Consider the following 22,475-nt stretch of genomic DNA (forward strand, 5'->3'; position numbering starts at 1 on the left):
AAATTAATGATAAAAGATTACATTTACTCTCTCAAATGTGGAAAAAAAGTTGAAAGCATCTATTCTTGATGCTTCGTTGAGTTCGTTCAAATAAAAATATAAAATAAAATTTATTAAAAAAATTAATAAAGTAATAAATGATGAATGAAAAATTAATCACCATTAATTATTACTAGGTAGTTTTTGACATTGGAAGCCATCCGTTAATCCAATTAATTATTAACACATGTAGAAGAAGTTAAACAGTTCCCTGCGTTTCCCTTCAAAATTCTTCGAAGGAAGAGAAACAGAGAGACATCACTTAGAATATTGTTGGAAGAACCACAAATACTTAGACCATCTTTGGAAGGAAACTCATCTCAGTTCCTATTTATGGCACATCTGTCATAAAAAGTAACTACACATCAGTTTTTGCGTTATAAATGATAAATAAGAACTCAAAGCATCTCTCTTTTCTCTATTAGGAGGAACTAACTTTAGTCCCTGTTGTAGTCCCACTTAATTAATTAATTAAAATACTTAAAATTAATGTAATTAATTTTTTTAATAATATTATTTAAATTTATAAATTTAAAAATAATTCACTATTAAAAGATATTAATATTAAATAAATTCATATATAACAATAATACACAATATATAATTGTGGATTACACTAATTTATAATTTTATGTTTACAACTGCTAATTTTAATAATATCGTTAGCATTTTAAATTTTAAAAATAAAAATAACTAACTCAACTAAGAATTATTTTGTAAGGTGTAAAAATTAAATTTATTTTTTAATATAAGTAAATTTAATTAATTATAATTTAATATAATAATATAAATAATATTTAATATTAATTATGATATAAATAATTAATATAAATCATTAATTAAATAAAAATTTAATTATTTAATCTAATTAATTATTATTTAAATAATTAATATAAATTATTAATTAAATAAAAATATAATTATTTAATATAATTTTTATTATAATTATTACTAATTTAATTATTATTTCATTATTTAATATAATTATTTAATTATTTCAGATTTTATATTATTATTTTTTTAAAATAATTTGTCAAATGACAAATTATTATTGGTTAATTTGAGTCCCTGCTTAGAGGGACTCCCTCACTTTGAGACCTGTGCGGGAACTCATTCCTTATCTCCTCCAATGGTTAGAATTCCTATGTGTCAGGAAAGAGTGAAAGAGGAACTCACCATTGTAGGTGCTCTTACTGTGTTCTTTTGAGTTCTTCAAACTTAAGCTTTCTCTCTCTTGTTAGTGTAATCTAAAAAGCCTTTTTATTTCTTACTATGCTTCCATTTCTTACTACCAAGTTATTTAAAGATCACGTAGAATAATACTACACTACTGCTACTTCAGTACATTGGGTGTAATCTGATCTCTAGTGGTTACAAATTACAATGGAAGCTGAGACTAGTTCTAGCAGCAGCAAGAACAGAGTAAGAATAAACAATGACTATGGCTTCATGGATACGATTCTTTCGTGGTCCATTGATGATATTCTCAATGAAGAACTCTACAAAACTCAGGTTTGTGTTCTTTTGTACTATACAATTACTATCCCTCCATATTTAACTTAAGAATGTTAAATGACGCTTTATCTTATACCTCGATTTTGATGTGTGGTGTATATCCAGGTCGACAGGATTGAGCTCTCGTTTAAATCGGTAAATAATTACATTGGATCTTTCGTATATCCGTTATTAGAAGAAACACGAGCGCAGCTATGCTCGAGTATGGAGGTCTTGCAGAACGCTCCATTCGCAAAAGTGAACAGCATTGACAATGATAAGAAATTTGGAAGAAAATTCTACAATTTGAACATTGGGGAATGGAAAAACAGATTCACTCTTCGTACTAACGAGCCGTACAGAATTCTTCCAGGAGATGTTCTAATTTTGACAGATTATAAACCGGAAACCGTCAATGGTTTGCAGAGGTTTGCAAGGATGTGGACTTTTGTTTCAGTAGTCAAAACAAGTGAAGATGAAGATTTAAATCTTAAGGTTAAGGTGAAGGCATCAAGTGATATTGATCCCGAACTCAAGTATAATAAGTCTCTTTTTCTTGTCTTTTTGACAAATATAAGCTCGAATAGAAGAATTTGGAATGCACTTCACATGGATGGGAATTTGAATATAGTGAACCAAGTGTTAACCACAAGCGAAACGGCGGTGAGAAATAAAGCTTAATTTTATGTTTTGATGCATTATCAGATTATCTTAACAAAATGACTAAATTAGCTACTATTTATATCTATTGTTTTTATATATTTTTTTACAAAAATGGTATTTTTATACTAAAATTATTTACTAAAATTAACTCGTGTTGTTTAACTCATTTTTAATATGTATTTTATATTCTAATATGTATTTTATATTTTATATTCTAATATGTATTTTATATTAGTAACGGAGTTTAGTAACAGATTTTGATGTACAAGTAATTGATGTTTTTAATATAAATTTTATGTTTTAACATATATTTTATATTAGTAGTTAATATTGATGTTTTAATATATATTTTATATTCACGATTTGTGGAATATATATTACTCTGCATTAAAAATATTATGAACAATGTTCATATTCTCTACAAATATAATAAAAAAGTTTATTGTTATTATTTATCATGTAATAAGTTCTACCTTAATGTGTTGTGTTTTTTCTTTTGGAAAAAAAATTTTGCTTGCGGATTGTGTTAGAAAATTTGACTTAAGAGATTAGTGCCAAACTAAATTGATTGAATGATGTGAAGCAGGTTGCGGAGAGTTGTAACTGCTGCTCTGTGAGTGAAATGTCAAGGGATGACAGTTCTTTAGAAAGGTTATTATCGAATCTGAATGATTACCAAAAGAAAGCCATTCATGCATGTCTTTCGGGAATTCGGTGCAGCTGTACTAATAACAACTCAAAGATCAAGCTGATATGGGGTCCCCCGGGGACGGGGAAGACTAAAACTTTGGCCACACTCCTCTTTGCTCTGATGAAAATGAAATACAGAGTCCTTGTATGTGCCCCTACAAATGTTGCCATAAAAGAAATTGCTTCACGCGTTGTGAGTATTGTGAAGGATTCGGAATCTGGTGAAACGTTCTGTTCTTTAGGGAGCTTTCTCTTGTTTGGGAATAATGAAAGACTTAAAGTTGATGGGGAATTAGTTGAGGAAATATATTTGGATTATCGTGTGCAGGAGCTCACAGAATGTTTTGGATCTTATAAAGGTCTGAGTTCCTGCTTACGAGAAATGTTTCATTTTCTTGATGGTTACGAATTGAAAAGGAATTATACTGGAAAGTTTAGAGGAGAGTTTCTCTCTACAGCATTGCGGCTAAGGCGCTGCATTTCTATCTTATTTACACACGTAAACGTGGACATTGTTGTGTATGAAAAACTCTATCAGAACTTGGTCTTGTTGAAGAAGGCACTTGATTCCTTTGAAGATTTGCTGTTTCAAAATGGTGAATACCAATCATTGTGCAAAGAGAGAAATGAATGCCTAGAGGCTTTAAAAGTCGCAAGAGATTCACTTGTTAGATTTCCGTTTACAAAATCTTTTAAAGATAAGGCGATCCGGGAGTCATGTTTGCAAAATGCATCATTATTATTTTGCACTGTTTCTGGCTCGTACAATCTACATTCTGTTGCGATGAAGCCACTCGACATTTTGGTTATAGATGAAGCGGCGCAGTTAAAAGAATGCGAATCGCTCATAGCCATGAAAATTGAAGGAATAAGACATGCTATCCTTCTTGGGGATGAATGTCAACTACCTTCGGTGGTAGAAAGTACTGTAAGTAGCTGCAATAAAGTTTATATATACTAATACTAAAATTTATAGTAAATGTTATCGTTGCTATAAGATTTTCGTAACACTTTGTAGAATTGTAATTATAATTGAAGTCGTTTTTTATTATTTGATAACGTTTTAATTTAAAAAGATAAAAATAAAAAGTGTGATCAAATTAAAATATTGTCGAATAAAAAAAATATGACTTTAATTTTAGTTATATTTTTACAACAAAAATATTATTTATACACTAAAAATCAATCACTATGTGTATAGATTTTATAATTATTATCTAAGTTTTGTAACTATGTAACCATAGCAAACATATAATTCACCAAATTTATATATTTCTTTTAGTAAATTTATGTTTCCAAGCTATGATAATTGCGAATTTACATTTCCTTCTGTTTCTTTGTGTAAAAGGTCTCTCGTGAAGTTGGTTTTGGAAGAAGCTTATTTGAGAGACTTAGCATATCTGGTCATCCTAAACAGCTTCTAAGCATGCAGCACAGGATGCACCCTAAAATTAGCTCGTTTCCGAATTCATATTTCTATTTTAACAAAATTCTTGACGCTCCAAATGTCCAAAGAATTGAATACAACAAGAAATATCTCCCTGGGAAAATCTTTGGTCCCTATTCTTTTATAAATGTGGCTGGGGGAAGAGAAGAGTATGATGCGGCTGGTCGGAGCCGAAAAAATGTTGCCGAAGTCGCAGTTGTAACGACAATAGTGAAGAATCTGCATAAATGTTAGTTCACTATTCTCAACCTGAAGAAAATTTCATGTTATACTAAATTGTTGCACTTTTGCTTATGTACTTTCACAGTTTCACTAACATTACTATGAGATGTCTAAAAGATTATATCATAAGATTGTATATTTTGGCAAAAAACAAAATACATGTTTCCTGAGTTCTAAGTTCTAACAACAATGCTGGTATGAACTGCAGCATGGCTTGCCAAAAGGGAGAAACTATGCATTGGTATTGTGTCTCCTTATGTAGCTCAAGTCGCGGCAATCCAGGAAAAAATTGGAAAAATCTATGACAACGATGTTGAGTTTACTGTGAATGTTAAATCAATTGATGGATTTCAGGGTGGAGAACAGGACGTGATTATTCTGTCCACTGTTAGAACAAATAACAGGACGCCTCTCGATTTTGTTTCATCCCAGCAGAGGACAAATGTTGCTCTCACAAGGGCTAGGTAGTTAAATCTTGTCTCTATTATTATGGAATTTTATATTGTTTCAGTTTTGTTATTATGCTTTGTGAAAAGCTGCTTTATTTTTTTATATTTACTAGGCACTGTTTATGGATTTTGGGGAATGAGAGGGCCTTATCATACAATGAAAATGTATGGAAGCATATTATCTCTGATGTAAAGAAGCGTAACTGTTTCTTCAATGCTGAAGAGGATGAAGAATTCTCTAAAGCCATTTTGGATGCAAGAAAAGATATGGATCAATTTGATGATTTGCTTATGACAAATAGCATCTTATTCAGAAATTCAAGATGGAAGGTATGTGAGTCCTGGACTTAATTACTTTCTGTTTTTCTTCACTTGTTATACGTTGAATAAACTCCATTTTTATTGTGTTTAGCTCTTTCTTTCCTTCAAAAAGAAATAAAAAACTTCATATCAGTTCCGATCTCCATAATATAATGTGTGGATTTGCAGGTTAACTTCAGTGACAAGTTTCTCAGATCGTTTAAGAGCCTGCCGTCTGAGCACTCTAAGAAGTTAGTTATTAACCTTCTTGAGAGGCTTTCTAATGGATTGAGGCCGAACAAGACTCGAGTTCAATCATTGAGCAATGATTCATCTGAGATTCTGAAAAGTTTCAAAATTGAAAGCAGGTATCTGATCTTCTCAATAGAAATAGTCAGGTATTCGAGTTATATGCAGGTTTTGAAGATATGGGACATATTACCTCCCAACGATCTTCATAAATTGGCCAAGCGACTTGGAAATGTATTTGCAACATACACTGAAGATTATATCAGTCGGTGCAAAGAGAAAGGTTTTTACAGGTAAGTTTCAATTGTCTTAGGCGGTTAAGTTTTTGCAATGAGAAAAATGATAAGAAGCTTCCTCTCTCTCTCTCTCTCTCTCTCTCTCTCTCTCTTTCTCTCAACAGGCAAATTGAGATTCCTCTAACCTGGCCGCTCTCAAGGAACATTCAAAAATTAAAGAATGCCGATAACAATAAAGGAAACGAAGGAGAGAAATTAGTATCTGTATGTGAAGATAGAAATGAAGCTGAAATGTCAAAGTTTAAGGAGTGGCTTCTGTTAATGAAATACTGTTCCAACAGTGACCATGAAGCCATAGATTTGGATCTTCTTCCAATTTCATTAACAGAAGAACAGCGCAGAGTGATCTTCTATCCCCGGAGTACATTTCTACTTGGACGTTTCGGAACGGGGAAAACAACTGTGTTAACAACCAAGATGATTCGTAACCAAAAACTGCACCATTCGGCAGTTGAACTTGTATATGAAAGAAGCGCGAGTGCACTTGAGAATTGCGACAAGTCTCAAGAGATTTGTGCTGAGACAGAGAGGCCAGTTTTGAGGCAGTTATTTGTGACACTAAGTCCTGAACTGTGTCAGGAGGTGAAATGCCATGTCTCTCGGTTTGAAAGGTTTGTGGTTTTTCTTTCTACAAATTGAAGCCTGTAATTACTTGCAAGCTCGGAGTAGATATCTTTCTCTCTAAAAATAATTACAAATGTGAAGTTTAAATCTAAAATGTAACATAAATGTTCCTTTATGCATCCAATACATAGGAAGAACCAATGTTTTTAGAAAATATTTTAGCTAAATCTATTTTTTAATAGAATAAAATTTTGAAAAAAAAAAAAGGAAAGAAAAAGGAAACAGTACTAGCATCACTCATATTTATGCCAAATGGTACAGGTTGCTTTGGGAAGAGGGAACATCGGAAGCAAGTAGTTCTTCGGTAAAAGATATCCATTTGCCAGATTCATTCCTGAATGTTCAATTTAGTTCATATCCACTAGTGGTTACATTTCGCAAATTCTTGATGATGCTGGATCTGAGTTTGGGTAGATCATATTTCGAGAGGTTCAAGGTCGCTAAGAATTCTTCTCTTGGCCAAGGTTTAGTTCCATGGGAGGCTTTCTTAGCAACCAAGGAAGTGACTTATGAAAAGTTTGATTCCTCCTATTGGCCGCACTTCAATGCACAAAAGATCAAGAACCTTGGTTCTTATCAAGTGTTCACTGAAATAATGACGCATATCAAAGGCGGCATTGAAGCCACAAACACGGGTAAGATGAGCCGTAAGGACTATCTCACTCTTTCTGAAAGCAGAAGATCAAGTTTGAGCGGGCCGAAAAGGGACTTGATCTATGATACCTTTGAAAACTATGAGAACATGAAGATGAGCAAGGGAGAGTTTGATATGGCTGATTTTGTAAGCGACCTACATAGAAGGTTAAGATCTTCAAGATACCAAGGTGATCTAATGCACTTTGTATATATTGATGAGGTGCAGGATCTAACCATGTCTCAGATTGCTTTGTTCAAGCATATCTGCCCGAATGTAGAGGAAGGTTTCATTTTCTGTGGAGATACGGCTCAGACAATCGGACGAGGGATCGATTTCAGGTTCCAGGATGTAAGGGCCCTCTTTTACAACAAGTTTACGCTTGAATCAAATAAAGAGAAGGGCCTTATTTCAGATATGTTCATGTTAAGTGAAAACTTTCGTAGTAAAGCCGAGGTTCTTAAGTTGGCACAAAGTATCGTTGAACTTCTCTTCCATTTCTTCCCTTATTCGGTGGACATTTTGAAGGTGGAGACCAGTTTGATAACTGGGGAAGCCCCCTATATACTTTTAGGAAATTGGATTGAAACAATTTTTGGTGAAAATGGATATAAGAATGTTGAGTTTGGAGCGAATCAAGCCATCGTGGTGCGCGATAATGAAACTCGAGAGAAAATCTTGCCTCTGGTGGGAAAAAAAGCTCTTGTTTTAACAATTTTGGAGTGCAAAGGCCTTGAATTTGAGGTAACCATTAAAAGAACTTGATTTGCTTTGCTTTATATTACTTTTGATTATTTTTCTGTTTATTAATCTCTGAAAATATTTTCTCTTAAGTTTTTTCGTTTGGTTCCTTTTTGGCATTTCTTTTTAGGATGTATTACTATACAACTTTTTATCAACTTCACCCTTGAAGAGGCAATGGGGAGTCATATACCAATTCATGAAGGAAAAGCATGTATTTTGTGCAAGTTTTGATGAAACCAAGCACAATGTTTTGTGCTCTGAACTTAAGCAGTTATATGTTGCTGTAACGAGGAGTAAGAATAGATTGTGGATATGTGAAGATAAAGAAGAATTTTCGAGACCGATGATTGATTATTGGAAAAAGAAAAGTCTTGTCCAATTCATGAACCAACCTAATGAGGCTTATTACTCAATGCAGAGTGGAATTAAGGAATATTTTTTGGAGGCAATGAAGAATTACTCAACTAATTCACACGAATGGATGGAGCGTGGAATTAAGGTACTTATTTATGGTTAATTATATTACATTATGGCCATGCCTTCATTCTATTTTGTGATTTATTTCGTTAGCCTAATAAACAACAGCAAATTAACTTATTGTTTATGCATTGGTTTTTGACACAATATATGATGCATTTGTGATTGCTACTTTGCAGCTATATAATCAAAATAATTATAGCATGGCTACCATGTGTTTTGAAAGAGCCGGGGACGATTATTGGTTGAAAAAGTGTAAACATGCTGCTCTGATTGCAATGTAAATCAATATACTTTTTCAATGTAAATATTGTTTAATTTGCAACAAGAGATTATTAATGAAGAGTAGACTTTTGTTGTCAAGTGTTTCTTTTTTCCTTTTCCGTTTTGGGCGAACTTGAAAGAGCTACGTGTTTCGTCACAAAAGTGGTTACCGGCTAATTCTAAGGCATGGTTTGGCTTCCACCATGATCCACAACAAAGTGAGATACCATAAAATCCGACATTATATGAGTCCATCTATAAAATCAACTATTTATCGGTCAATGAGTTAACTTTTTTTAAAATTTTATTTTAACGTCAACATAACATTTGCAAGTGAAATAAAATATCAAGAATAAAAAAATATGTTGGATTCATTTATTTTAGGTATAGCGCCCAAAATTAAAAATAAATATATTTATACAAAAGGAAGTATTGAAAGTTGTTTGGGAGTTCGGAGGGTCGGCTGGTGCAGTGTACTTGGAGTGAAGTTGTGAGGCTAATTTTTTTTATATTGGAGGAGTGTGTGAGTTGTGCTTGGTTATAGTATATACAGGTGTTAAACACAGATGTAGGATAGGGAGAAATCGGACCGTTAGAGTTTTTTGTTAAAAAATTCGTTGATCACAAATCGGACCGTCCGATTAGTTTTGTTTTTTTGTTTTTTTTTTATTTAACATGAAATCGGACCCTCCATTTACACTTTTTGTTTTTTTTTTCCTTTAAAACAAAACGGACCCTCCGTTTTTTTTAAATCAAAACGGACCGTCCGAGTTTTATAAAAAAGTTATTTTTTTGTAGATCTCCTCTAATCGGACCGTCCGAGTTCCTTGCTCTAAATCGCTCGGTCCGATTTCAGCCTCCTAACACCACATGCAGGAAAAGCACTCATATTCTCTATAATGCTGTTACACCCCACACCTTCCTCCATATTAAAAATAAAACGTGAAGATGTGAACCTGAACGTGAACTTCTGATGGTGGGGCTGCGCTCACAATTCGTCACTTTTTATTTTTATTATTGAGATTGTGGTAGTGTTTTTGAATAATGTGAAGAGTTGGTGTGTTTTTTTTTTTTTTTGTATGGATAATCACAAATCTGACTCTCAGATTTGTGGTTTTAATTTTTTTTTTATAAAAATTTACAAATCTGACCTTTAGATTTGTGCTTTAACATTAAAATTTTTTTGAAACATGTAAATCGGACCCTCCGATTTGGGGAATTTTGTTTTTTTTTTGTTTTTTTACTCAACTTACCTTCGGTTTTCTATCCCTACGCAAAACTTAGGCTCAGTTTTTTACTCTACCCAAAATCTGACCCTCAGTTTTCTACTCTTACCCAAATCTGAGCTTCTGATTTGTAGTTTCTAATTAAAAAAAAATAATTATTTCCATATCCATAAAAAATACACCACCTCTCCATAACTATGTATAACACACCTCTCCAATTCATTACCAAAAAAATTAGCCACGATTCGTCGGTTAGTTGGTGGTAAGTTACCTCCAAAAATACTCTAGTATTAAAGTAAGTGTCTGTACAATATATTGAGTAATTTCGTATTTATAATTTAAAGTTTTAATAATCAAAAAACAATAAAAATTTATATTATAAATAATAAATTCATTTTTTTATTTATGGAAGTTATAGAACACAGTAAATCGAATACTTCGATTTAGTATATAGCTTCCCCAATATAAATCAAACTAAATTCATTTGATTTACCATACGTGTACTATATATAAGGATTCAAATTCAATTGCTACGATTTACAATTCAAAATTCTTCCACATGCGAGAGAAAAATTTTTATTAAACTACTCTTCCATTTTAGCCCATGACAATAATAAAAAAAACTTGTAGTCTACAAATTCAACCCAACAGAATACATAAATTTAGTTATAATTTTAGTTTTTATTATTTTATCTTATCTTATCTTTAGTTGTTCTTATCTTATCTTTATTTGATTTTATCTTTTTTAGGCCTGAAGGTTGTAGTAGGCTTAGAGAAGGGGAGGAGGGGTTGAATCTATGCCTTTCTTTTAATATGATAAACTTAACCCTTTAAAGCAAACTTTCAATTCTGATTCTGTTTGAACTCAGCAGCGAAAATTTATGAGATAATTTATTTTTGTCTCATGAATATTAGAAAACAGAACAGAGCAGATAGGAGAAAAACTAACACCATCATGTATCCTGGTTCGGTTGCCTTGTACTATGCAACCTACGTCCAGTCTCCACCACAACAGTGGTGGAATTTCTACTATAGTTAAAGTATTACATATACCAATTCCACAGGATTAACACAATCCTCTCACACTCAAGTTCTAACCTAACTTGACATTGGCTATGCTAATACCTAACTCTTCACTCTTAGTGCTCACCCAACTAAGAAAGAGGTACTTCACTGGTACTAGATACAAGACACAGACTTACCTAAAGAAATCTGAAATAACTCTAGACTTTTCTCTCAAGTGTATCACTCAGCCATTTTTCACTCATTAGCTTTTACTTGAGATCTCTCATTATGCCTTTTCACTCAAGAAATTATAGAAAGATAAACATAGAAAAGTAAATTACAATCTGTAAAACATGAAGGAGATTGAATCTTCAACAGCCTCTTTGTTATGTGATAAACCAGATTTGCATGTCTCTGATTCAGTTCTTCATTTTTGACGGAATGCTTCTTTGAAAGAAAGCACTGTCCAAGTAGAGGAACTTTTTCAGGGAACTCTTCTCAGAATACAACTCACCAAACTCTGGTTATCTCTCCTTGGTCTTCTGAATGAAGAAAAATTTTCTTTTATCTCATTGCATGTTGCTGGGTTGCTCTTCCTAGGTCAACTTCTTGAGCTTTGTGCTTCAACAACACACTAACTCACTTTTTTCCATTAATCCTCATAATAGAAACTTTGGCTCTAACATTCTCTAGTTGACCGAAAATCATAGGAAAGTAAAAAACAGATATCCTCAATGGTAAACCCAGATCTTGGCCATTGAGAAGCTACTTGGTCCCCAAGACACACTTGCGACCGTAGATGCACAGCAGAGAACAACACAAATCATCTTTCTCTTGTATCCTATTTCGGACTTGCAGAGTGTTGGGAAGAAGAGAGGAAAGTAGTATGTATGCAATAGGAAATGGTTTACCTTTAACCTTTGCCTAAGCTTGATTTGGTTTGAATTTGCTGATTTGATCTCAACCTTTCTTGTCTAACCTTTTCTTTCTTTCTTCTTCTGTGAACAACTTAAGGACTAAGCTGTTTCTCTTTCTTTTTCTGAGTTCTAATTGAGACAAGATAGCTGTACGATACTTTTGGTGAAGGCACATGGGAAGAGTTTGAATGAGAGAACTAATCGGGCTTGGATCGGGTTTGTATCAAGTTCAGCCTGTTGGTTCCTTGCCTAGTTTCCTTTTGGGCTTTGTTTGTATCATCAGTCCACCATCCTTGTTCTAATTTCATCCAATTGGGCTGTTGCATTGATTTGTGGCTTGCAATGCTTAATTACAAATAATTAACATTAGTTAGATAATTTTTTTCAAAAATAATGTTTGTCATCATTAATTAATTTAGTTAATTTCTTAATTCAACAAGGCCAATGCTCTATATATATATTTAGTTTTATTTTCATAATACAATTCAATTCAATCAATTAAGAAATACAAAGTATAATATTCTTCATCTCTTCTTTTTTTATTCTTTTACAATTTTATTAAATTTAAAACTCCAGAAATACAGAACGACCCAAATCGTATTTACTGATTGGATGGAGTTGTCCATATTGTTAATAGCATCAACGAAGTGAGTAAATAAAATTTATTTTCTCTAACTTTTATATTAAAAATGTTAGCAATATTTAGTTTTTAGTATTTAATTATAAATATTTGTTCGAGTAGTGATTATAACGGCTTTTTTATATAAATAAATATTTAAAAAACATTAATTCCCGAAATACTCACCGCATGCCACAAATACGCAGGGCCAAATCAATGCCATCGCCTGCGAAATGGAGTTCCCCGTCAACTCAGCTCCGGCGCCCGCGAAATGGGTCTGACAGCAGCAAGGGCCACCTCTGATGCGGCGCACACGAAATGGTGCAGCAGCCATTTAGTGGCTGGCGTCCGCGAATTGGTGAAATCAGGGGCGGCGGTCACAAATTGGTTCCAAGTCAGGGTTAGTACCCTTTGACTCATTCTACCACAGGAATCAATAACAATAACCCACACCCCATCTTTTCTTCAATCACATGCATTCATCAGAAACCGTACTCCATCTTCTTTTAACACACCCTCTCACTTTGCTCTTCCTTCACCCCTCTTTCTTCTTCTTCCATTGTCATACTAAACTAGCTACTACTCTGAACTTGGTCTCAGAAAGTGAGAATTTTTGTTTATAGACACAAAAAAGAAACCAACATAGATTGTTTCTTTTGTTCATAGAAACCAATAGTTGGCATGTCAAGGGTTTCCACGTTAAGGGTAGTAGTAAAGAAACCAACATAGATTTTTTGGCCATTTTCATGTTCATTCATGTTTTGGCTTCTACCATTGAACCTGTTGCATGCCACCTATATTATGGAGTAATTGTGACACAATCAGATTACCAGGCCTTAACGGCCATCAAGCATGAGTTCATTAACTTCAAAGGGGTTCTGAGGAGCTGGAATGACAGTGGTATTGGTGCTTGTTCTGGTGGTTGGGCAGGTATCAAGTGTGTCAATGGTGAAGTCATTGCAATTCAGCTTCCATGGAGGGGTTTAGGTGGAAGAATCTCAGAGAAAATTGGTCAGCTTCAAGCACTCAGGAAGCTGAGTCTCCATGACAATGTTCTTGCTGGTTCTATTCCTTTTTCTTTAGGATTCCTTCCAAATCTTAGAGGTGTTTATCTCTTCAATAACAAGCTTTCAGGTTCTATTCCTCCTTCTATTGGAAGTTGTCCAATGCTTTAGTCTTTTGATGTTAGCAATAACTCACTCACTGGTAACATCCCTGCTAGTTGTCCAATGCTTCCCCTAACATGCTCCACTTCGTGTGCGCCGGGCTTGGAATGCTGCATTTCGTTGATGGTAGCCACGAAATGGTGATATCTGCCAGTGTCAGCTCCATTTCGTTGGCTCCACCCTGAAGTTGAAGTGCAAACCCATTTCGCAGACGTCTCCCAAAAAGTGGCCCTGCGCATTTGTGGAAGAGATTCCTGTGGTGCGTATTTCCGGAAATAATATTTTCTTAATATTTATTTATATAAAAAAGCCGATTATAACTTTTGTTATAGTTTTTAAATTAGAAATGTTAGTGTTTGTATGTATTTAGATTTAGTTGAGAGTAGATTCGGTGTGAATTTGATTTCTTCGATTAAAGTTAGAACATGTATGATAAAAACATTTTGATTGAATTTTGTATGTATGCTATGATTGAGGGTTAATATTTTAGGATTACATTATCATCACTTTTGTTAGGGGCACGAATATAGTATGAAATTTTGGATATTGTTTAATTTTTTATTAAGGGCACGAATATTTTAAAATTTGTAATGAGTTTTTGATAATGTAAGGTTTATGTTTAGTGTATTTTTTATTGTTATGCAACCGATCTAATATGTTACTAATTGTAGAAGAATTGATAAAAATACTTAACGAATCTTTATCAATAAATTTTATTTTTTCTTATGTTTTTTTTTTTAATCGTCTCTCTGAAATGTATAAGAACAAAAAAAAAAATTTTATTAGTCATTGTGAGTCATACTTTGATAAGAATTTAACGTACGTTCTATTCTTATTTATATAAGTCATATATATAGATAAATCAAATTTATTGAATTCGATTTAAAGGTATATATATATATATATATATATATATATATATATATATTGAATCAATAAAATTTGATTTACGTGATCGGATACGATATCAAATAAATCGAAACTGCTTCGATTTACATGCAGTAACGCTCCTCTTTTGGTAATTGAAATTATTAAGCTCGATTTACACATACTCTAGCTAAATCAAATCAACTTAATTCGATTTACATAGAGCAAGACTAAATTTAACTTAATAACTTCAATTTCTATAGAAATGATAATTTGAGACATGCATTTAAGGTTTCTCCATTCAAGACATTCACGTAATATATTGTTTCATTTTATTTGTTTATGTGATTTATTCTTTTAATTATATTATAAATTTAGAAATAGAATGAAAGTAATTTGATTATGTTATATGATTTATTTGGAATATAATTTTTTTTGTTAAACTTATTTTCTACACATGATCAAAACAATATTTACATTATATAAATTTTGAATTGATTTAAAATAGCTTTAAAATATTTGAATAATGTATTCAAGTATAGATTTTAAAAATTTTGACATGTTCATTGGCACTCAGGAGGTACTAAATAATTTTGGGTCAGAAGAGAATAAGTTCAGAAATGTGTTTAAATTGTGTTTTTATTTGGAAAGGATTATGTATTTTGTTTTGATTTATTGACATTAATAAAATAGTTATAATTAAAGTGTGTTGGAAATTTAAAGTGTGTTATAATTAAGGTGTGTGCTGAGTGTGTTATAATTAAAGTGTGGTGGAAATTTAAATTTTGGAATCTATGAGATGGCTTATTAAAAAAAAATAGAATAAATATAAAGATTATTCCTGTTATAAAAATTTGAATAAAACAAATTATATATTAAATGTCATGTTTTTAAAATATTAATATTTAAAATTATATAATTATAATTTAAGTCTTATTAATACAAATTAAATATATGAATATAAATGTATTATTTGTTATCAATGTCATGAAACTAATTAATGTTTAAAATTATTATGAATTTGAATACAAGTAAAAACAAAAGTAAAAATAATAAAATTTTAAAAATAATAAAAAATTACAAAAACACGTTTTTTATGAAATGTTAATTACTGTATTTATACATTTTTCTCTACCAAATTCCATCTCAACAAATCAAAAATTCTAAGAGTTAAGTTTTAAAGTGATCCCTAAACTTGCACCCGAGCTTTAAAGTGATCATTGAAGTTAATAATTACTTAAATTCGTCTCTGAAATTGTTCTCCAAGACTCATAGTAGTCCCTAAAATAATTTTCGTCCGTCCTTGCCATTAGAAATGACGTCGTTTTATATTTAAAAAAAAACAACCCCCTTCCCCGGTTTCCTTTTTCCTTTCCTCTTCTTCCTTCTCTCTTTCCCTTTCATAATCCCTTACCCCTTTCCCAACCCTTTCTCAGTTTTCCTTCCCTTTCCCTAAATCCTTCCACGCTCCCCTTTCTCTTTCCCATTCCCAGTTCCCTTTTTCTTTTCTTTCCACGGTCTCTTTCTCCTTTTCCAATTTTTTTCCTTTTTCTTTTCCAATTTTTTTCTTCCTTTTCCTTCCATGCTCTCCTTTTCCTTTTCCAATTCATCCCCAATTCTTCTTTTCTTTTTTCTTTCAGCAGAAATAAAATAATAGCTTGTTAATTCACAGAGAGATAATGGAAGATGGAAAGAAGTACAGAAGGCAAACCTTTTGCGGACGTTACCTCTCTTGCCGCTGTCGCGCCCTTTCGTTAATTTGCTTTTGGGCCACCGTGGCGCCTCCTCTCATGCATATGCTTATGCTTTTCTCTGCTCTGACGGCCTGCTTCTTTCTTCTGCTCCGCCGGTATGCTCTGCCTCTTCTTTCCCATTTATCTTTGTTGCTTATGTTTTAATTTTTTGTTGTTGATCGATGTGATGTTGTTGCATATTTATTGTTGCCACTGCTATAATATTGGCTTGAGCATGATTATCGGATGTTTACATAAACTAATATGAATTTGATAGTTTAATTATTGTTTGCAATGATGATGATATTGTTGTTATTACTGTGAATTTGAAGAAGAAGAAGAAGAACAGGGTGAAGAAGAGAATTGGTGAAGGTAATTATGTTTTTTTTAAATAAATATAAAACAGCGTCGTGTTGGAGATTAGGATTTTTTTTTTTATAAATACAAAACGACGTCGTTTCAGTCCTTCTGATGGTAAGGATGGACGGAAATTATTTTAGGGACTACTATGAGTCCCAGAGAACAATTTTAGGGACGAATTTGAGTGATTATTAACTTCAGGGATCACCTTGAAACTCGAGTGCAAGTTCAGGGACCACTTTGAGACTTAGAGTTAAATTTCAAAGTGGTCCCTGAACTTGCATCCGAGCTTTAAAGTGATCCTTAAAGTTAATAATTACTCAAATTCGTCTCTGAAATTGTTCTTCGGGACTCCTAGTAGTCCCTAAAATAATTTTTTCGTCCTCGAAATTGTTCTCCGACACTCATAGTAGTCCCTAAAATAATCTCCGTCCATCCTTACCATTAGAAATGACTAAAACGACGTAGTTTTATATTAAAAAAAAAAATACAACCCCCTTCTCGGTTTCCTTTTTCCTTTCCTCTTATCCAACCCTTTTTCACTTCTTCTTTCCCTTCCTCTTCTACGCTCCCCTTTCCCATTCCCAGTTTCCTTCTCTCTTTTCCTTTCACACCCCCTTATCCCTTCCCCAACCCTTTCTCAGTTCTCCTTCCCCTTCCCCAAATCCTTCCACGCTCCTCTTTCTCTTTCCCATTCCCAGTACCCTTTTTCTTTTCTTTCCACGGTCTCTTTCTCCTTCTCCAAAGTTTTTCTTCCTTTTTCTTCCCCAATTATTTTTTCTTTTCCTTCCATGCTCTCCTTTTCCTTTCCCAATTCATCCCTAGTTCTTCTTTTCTTTTTTTCTTTCAGAAGAAATAAAATAATAATTTATTAATTCACAGAGAGATAATGGAAGATGAAAAGAAATACAGAAGGCAAACCTTTTGCGGACGTTACCTCTCTTGCCGCTGTCGCGCTCTTTCGTTAGTTTACTTTTTGGCCCACCGTGGCGCCTCCTCTCGTGCATGTGCTTCTGCTTTTCTCTGCTCCGGCGGCCTGCTTCTTTCTTCTGCTCCGCCAGTCTGCTCTGCCTCTTCTTCCCCCATTTATTCTTTTTGTTGCTTATGTTTTAATTTTTGTTGTTGATCGATGTGACGTTGTTGCATATTTATTGTTGCCACTGCTATAATATTGGCTTGAGCATGATTATCGAATGTTTACATAAACTAATATGAATTTGATAGTTTAATTATTGTTTGCAATGATGATGATGTTGTTGTTGTTACTGTGGATTTGAAGAAGAAGAAGAAGAAGAACAGGGTGAAGAAGAGAATTGGCGAAGGTAATTGGAGATGATGTTTTTTTTTAAATAAATATAAAACAACGTCGTGTTGGAGATTAGGATTTTTTTTGTATAAATACAAAACGACGTCGTTTCAGTCCTTTCTGATGGTAAGGATGGACGGAAATTATTTTAGGGACTACTATGAGTTCCAGAGAACAATTTCAGGGACGAATTTGAGTAATTATTAACTTCAGGGATCACTTTGAGACTCGAGTGCAAGTCACTGAACTTGCACCCGAGCTTTAAAGTGATTCTTAAAGTTAATAATTACTCAAATTCGTCTCTGAAATTGTTCTCCGGGACTCATAGTAGTCCCTAAAATAATTTTTTCGTCCTCGAAATTGTTCTCCGAAACTCATAGTAGTCCCTAAAATAATCTCCGTCCATCCTTGCCATTAGAAATGACTAAAACGACGTCGTTTTATATTTAAAAAAAAAATACGACCCCCTTCCCCGGTTTCCTTTTACCTTTCCTCTTATCCAACCCTTTTTCACTTCTTCTTTCCCTTCCTCTTCTACGCTCCCCTTTCCCATTCCCAGTTTCCTTCTCTCTTTTCCTTTCACACCCCCTTATCCCTTCCCCAACCCTTTCTCAGTTCTCCTTCCCCTTCCCCAAATCCTTCCACGCTCCTCTTTCTCTTTCCCATTCCCAGTTCCCTTTTTCTTTTCTTTCCACGGTCTCTTTCTCCTTCCCCAAAGTTTTTCTTCCTTTTTCTTCCCCAATTATTTTTCCTTTTCCTTCCATGCTCTCCTTTTCCTTTTCCAATTCATCCCTAGTTCTTCTTTTCTTTTTTTCTTTCAGAAGAAATAAAATAATAATTTATTAATTCACAGAGAGATAAGGGAAGATGAAAAGAAGTACAGAAGGCAAACCTTTTGCGGACGTTAACTCTCTTGCCGCTGTCGCGCTCTTTCGTTAATTTACTTTTTGGCCTACCGTGGCGCCTCCTCTCGTGCATGTGCTTCTACTTTTCTCTGCTTCGGCGCCCTACTTCTTTCTTCTTCTCAGCCGGTCTGCTCTGCCTCTTCTTCCCCCATTTATTCTTTTTGTTGCTTATGTTTTAATTTTTGTTGTTGATCGATGTGATGTTGTTGCATATTTATTGTTGCCACTGCTATGATATTGGCTTGAGCATGATTATCGGATGTTTACATAAATTAATATGAATTTGATAGTTTAATTATTGTTTGCAATGATGATGATGTTGTTGTTATTGTGAATTTGAAGAAGAAGAAGAACAGGGTGAAGAAGAGAATTGGTGAAGGTAATTGGAGATTATGTTTTTTTTAAATAAATATAAAACAACGTCGTGTTGGAGATTAGGATTTTTTTTGTATAAATACAAAGCGACGTCGTTTCAGTCCTTCCGATGGTAAGGATGAACGGAAATTATTTTAGGGACTACTATGAGTCCCGGAAAATCTCATAAAAAAAAATCAAGCACCTTGATTCTTATGAAGTGTTCACTGAAATAATGACGCATATCAAAGGTAGCGAAGCAACAAAGACAGGTAATATAAGCCGCAAGGACTATCTCAATCTGTCTAAAAACAGAAGATCAAGTTTGAGCGTGCGAAAAAGGGACTTGATCTATGATATCTTCGAAAACTATGAGAACATGAAGATGAGCAAGGGAGAGTTTGATATTACTGATTTTGTAAGCGACCTACAAAGAAGGTATCTGCCCGAATGTAGAGGAAGGTTTTGTTTTCTGTGGGGATACGGCGCAGACAATTGGACGAGGGATCAATTTTAGGTTCCAGGATGTAAGGGCCCTCTTCTACAACAAGTTTTTGTTAGAGTCAAAGAGTTGGAACGATGAGAAATATAAAGAGAAGGGTCATATTTCTTATATGTTCATGTTAATTGTTAAGTGAGAACTTTCACAGTAATGCCAAGGTTCTTAAGTTGTCACAAAGTATCATTGAGCTTCTCTACCATTTCTTCCCCCATTCTGTGGATATTTTGAAGGTTGAAAGCAGTTTGATAACTGGGGAATCCCCCTTTTTAGGAAATTGGATTGAACAATTTTTGGTAAAAATAGATATGATAAGAATTTGAATTCGAGGCGATTGTGGTCCGCGATGATGAAACTCGAAAGGAAATCTTGCCTCTTGTAGGGGAAAAAACTCTTGTTTTGACCATTTTGGAGTGCAAAGGGCTTCAATTCAAGGTAGCCATTAAAAGAACTTGATTTGATTTGCTTTATGTTAATTTGATTATGTTTCTGTTTTATTATTCTCTGAGAATATTTGCTCATAAGTTTTTTCATTTGGTTCCTTTTTGGCATTTCTTTTTAGGATGTATTACTGTACAACTTTTTATCAACTTCTCCTTTGAAAAGACAATGGAGAGTTGTATACCAATACACGAAGGAAAAGCATGTATTTTGTGCAAGTTTTGATGAAACTAAGCACAATGTTTTGTGCTCTGAACTTAAGCAATTACATGTTGCTATAACAAGGACAAAGAATAGATTGTGGATATGTGAGGATAAAGAAGAATTTTCAAGACCTATGATCGATTATTGGAAAAAGAAGAATCTTGTCCAATTAAAGGACCAACCTAAGGCTTATTATTATTGAGGCATTGAAGAATTACTCAACAAATTCACAAGCGTGGATTAAGGTACTTATTTATGGTTAATTATATTACATGTTGGCCATGCCTTCATTCTATTTTATGATTTATTTCATTAGCCTAATAAACAACAGCAAACTAACAACTTGTTTTATGAATTGGTTTTTGAAACAATATATGATGCATTTGTGATTGTTACTTTGCAGCTATATAATCAAAATAATTATAGCATGGCTACCGTGTGTGTGTTTTGTAAGAGCCGGGGACGATTATTGGTTGAAAAAGTGTAAAGATGCCGCTCTTAATGCAATGCAAATATTGTTTAATTTGCAACAAGAGATTATTAATGAAGAGTGGACTCTTGTTGTCAAGTGTTTCTTTTTTCCTTTTCTGTTTATGGCGAACTTGAAAGAGCTTGGTGTTTCATCACAAAAGACAAAAGTGGTTAACGGCTAATTCTAAGGCGTGGTTTGGCATCCACCATGATCCACAACAAAGTGTATGGTGGTGCCTCCTTTTTTTTTTCCCCTAAGAGGTACCATAAAATTCGACATTATATGAGTCCATCTATAAAATCAACTATTTATCGGTCAATGAGTTAACTTTTATGAAATCTTATTTTAACGTTAATATAACATTTGCAAGTGAAATAAAATATTAAGAACAAAAAATATGTCGAATTCATTTATTTTAGGTATAGCGCCCAAAATTAAAGATAAATATATTTACACAAAATGAAGTATTGATAGAGATATATAAATTACCCTATTTTCCATGCATTTTGTTAATGTTACAAGTGTAGATACAATGGATAGAGACTCAATACAATGTTTGAAGAAAAGCAAAATTAGCTTGAAATTGATACAATACATGATGAGAAAAAAACAAGCAAAATTAGCTTGAAATTGATACAATACATGATGAGAAAAAAACAAGGGTAATTTGTTTGACAAGTTTTGTATAAAACTAAAATTGGTTAAATGGTATATAAATAGTTTTGTAACTGACAAAGTGACAATAGTAAGACAAGTTTCATATTGTGTTGCCACTAAGGATTTTATCATAATTAAAAATATTGAGATAATAATAATAATAATAATAATAATAATAATAATAATAATAATAATAATAGAGTCATTTAAGGAAATATATTAAATTAAAAATATAAGTAAATAATTAAGTTTAATAATTATTTGATTAATCTAATAATATATATTTTTTAAAGAATAAGTGTTGGAGTATGTCATATTAGCATGAGAATAACAAATCCACTTTCTACTAACAATTCTACAACTAGTAACATTGTTTTAAGAGTAATGCTGTACATCTAATTTTTTTTTATGATCCAAATTTAATCAAATTACACAATAAGATTTAGAATAATGCTAGCTATAACTGATTTTTATTATATTAGACCAATTTAATTGAATTTGGTTAATAAAAAAAAACTTGGATGTGTAGCATTATTCATTATTTTAGTCTCTAAAACTTTAATAATAATAACGTATGTGCAGCTTGTGGGGTTGTAAGGAAGGTATCCTCCCAGTTAGATACCTTGGAGTTCCCTTGGGTGCTAATCCAAAGTTGGTCAAGACCTGGAAGCCTATAATTGACAAAGTGAAAGAGAAACTAAGCCTCTGGAAACCTAAGGTGCTAAACAAAGCCGGAAAGTTGGTGCTTATTAAATCAGTGTTGAATAGCTTGCCGGTGTATTACTTGAGTTTGTATAAGATGCCGAAGGCGGTTGCGGAGAAATTAATTTCCTTGCAGAGAAGGTTTCTATGGAGCAAGGAGGATGGCAGGAATGGTATGGCGTTGGTTCGATGGGAGTTGGTGCAGCCCCAAAGAAGTTAGGTGGTTTGGGAGTTGGAGATGCTATGGTTCAAAACACCGCACTCTTGTTTAAGTGGTGGTGGCGGTTTGCGAAGGAAGAGTGCCCATTGTGGAAAAAGGTGGTCTGTTCCTGTAATAATCTGAAGCCGGATGAGTTACTGGCCACTCAAGTGTTACCTACCAGAGGAGGTCCTTGGAAGGATATATGCCAGGTACAGATAACAGACCAACTTTTAAGGGAGAAGATGATT

At 33.2% G+C, this 22,475-nt stretch overlaps 1 protein-coding gene and 1 long non-coding RNA gene across 2 annotated transcripts; both read left to right on the forward strand.

Moving 5' to 3' along the window:
• The first annotated feature begins 1,422 nt into the window (after positions 1–1,422).
• Positions 1,423–8,619, forward strand: LOC107626920 (uncharacterized). Its single transcript, XM_088505718.1, has 11 exons — positions 1,423–1,551; positions 1,660–2,196; positions 2,780–3,814; positions 4,235–4,562; positions 4,764–5,019; positions 5,118–5,334; positions 5,494–5,846; positions 5,954–6,460; positions 6,735–7,851; positions 7,979–8,350; positions 8,508–8,619. Exons 1-11 carry the CDS (start codon positions 1,423–1,425, stop codon positions 8,610–8,612), a joined length of 4,956 nt encoding a protein of 1,651 aa, XP_088361844.1. The 3' UTR covers positions 8,613–8,619.
• A 10,295-nt stretch (positions 8,620–18,914) lies between these two features.
• Positions 18,915–20,690, forward strand: LOC110268764 (uncharacterized). Its single transcript, XR_002357193.2, has 3 exons — positions 18,915–19,984; positions 20,112–20,439; positions 20,598–20,690. It is a non-coding gene; the product is annotated as an uncharacterized LOC110268764 (long non-coding RNA).
• The last annotated feature ends 1,785 nt before the right edge of the window (positions 20,691–22,475 follow it).

The sequence above is a fragment of the Arachis ipaensis genome, chromosome B2 (assembly GCF_059453495.1).
Source record: "Arachis ipaensis isolate K30076 ecotype BB chromosome B2, ASM5945349v1, whole genome shotgun sequence".
NCBI lineage: Eukaryota > Viridiplantae > Streptophyta > Magnoliopsida > Fabales > Fabaceae > Arachis > Arachis ipaensis.

Coding starts and splice junctions, on each gene's coding strand:
- LOC107626920 (XM_088505718.1), top strand. CDS start 1,423: ATGGAAGCTGAGACTAGTTCTAGCAGCAGCAAGAACAGAGTAAGAATA. Junction 1,552..1,659: donor AAGAACTCTACAAAACTCAG/GTTTGTGTTCTT, acceptor GTGTATATCCAG/GTCGACAGGATTGAGCTCTC. Junction 2,197..2,779: donor TAACCACAAGCGAAACGGCG/GTGAGAAATAAA, acceptor AATGATGTGAAG/CAGGTTGCGGAGAGTTGTAA.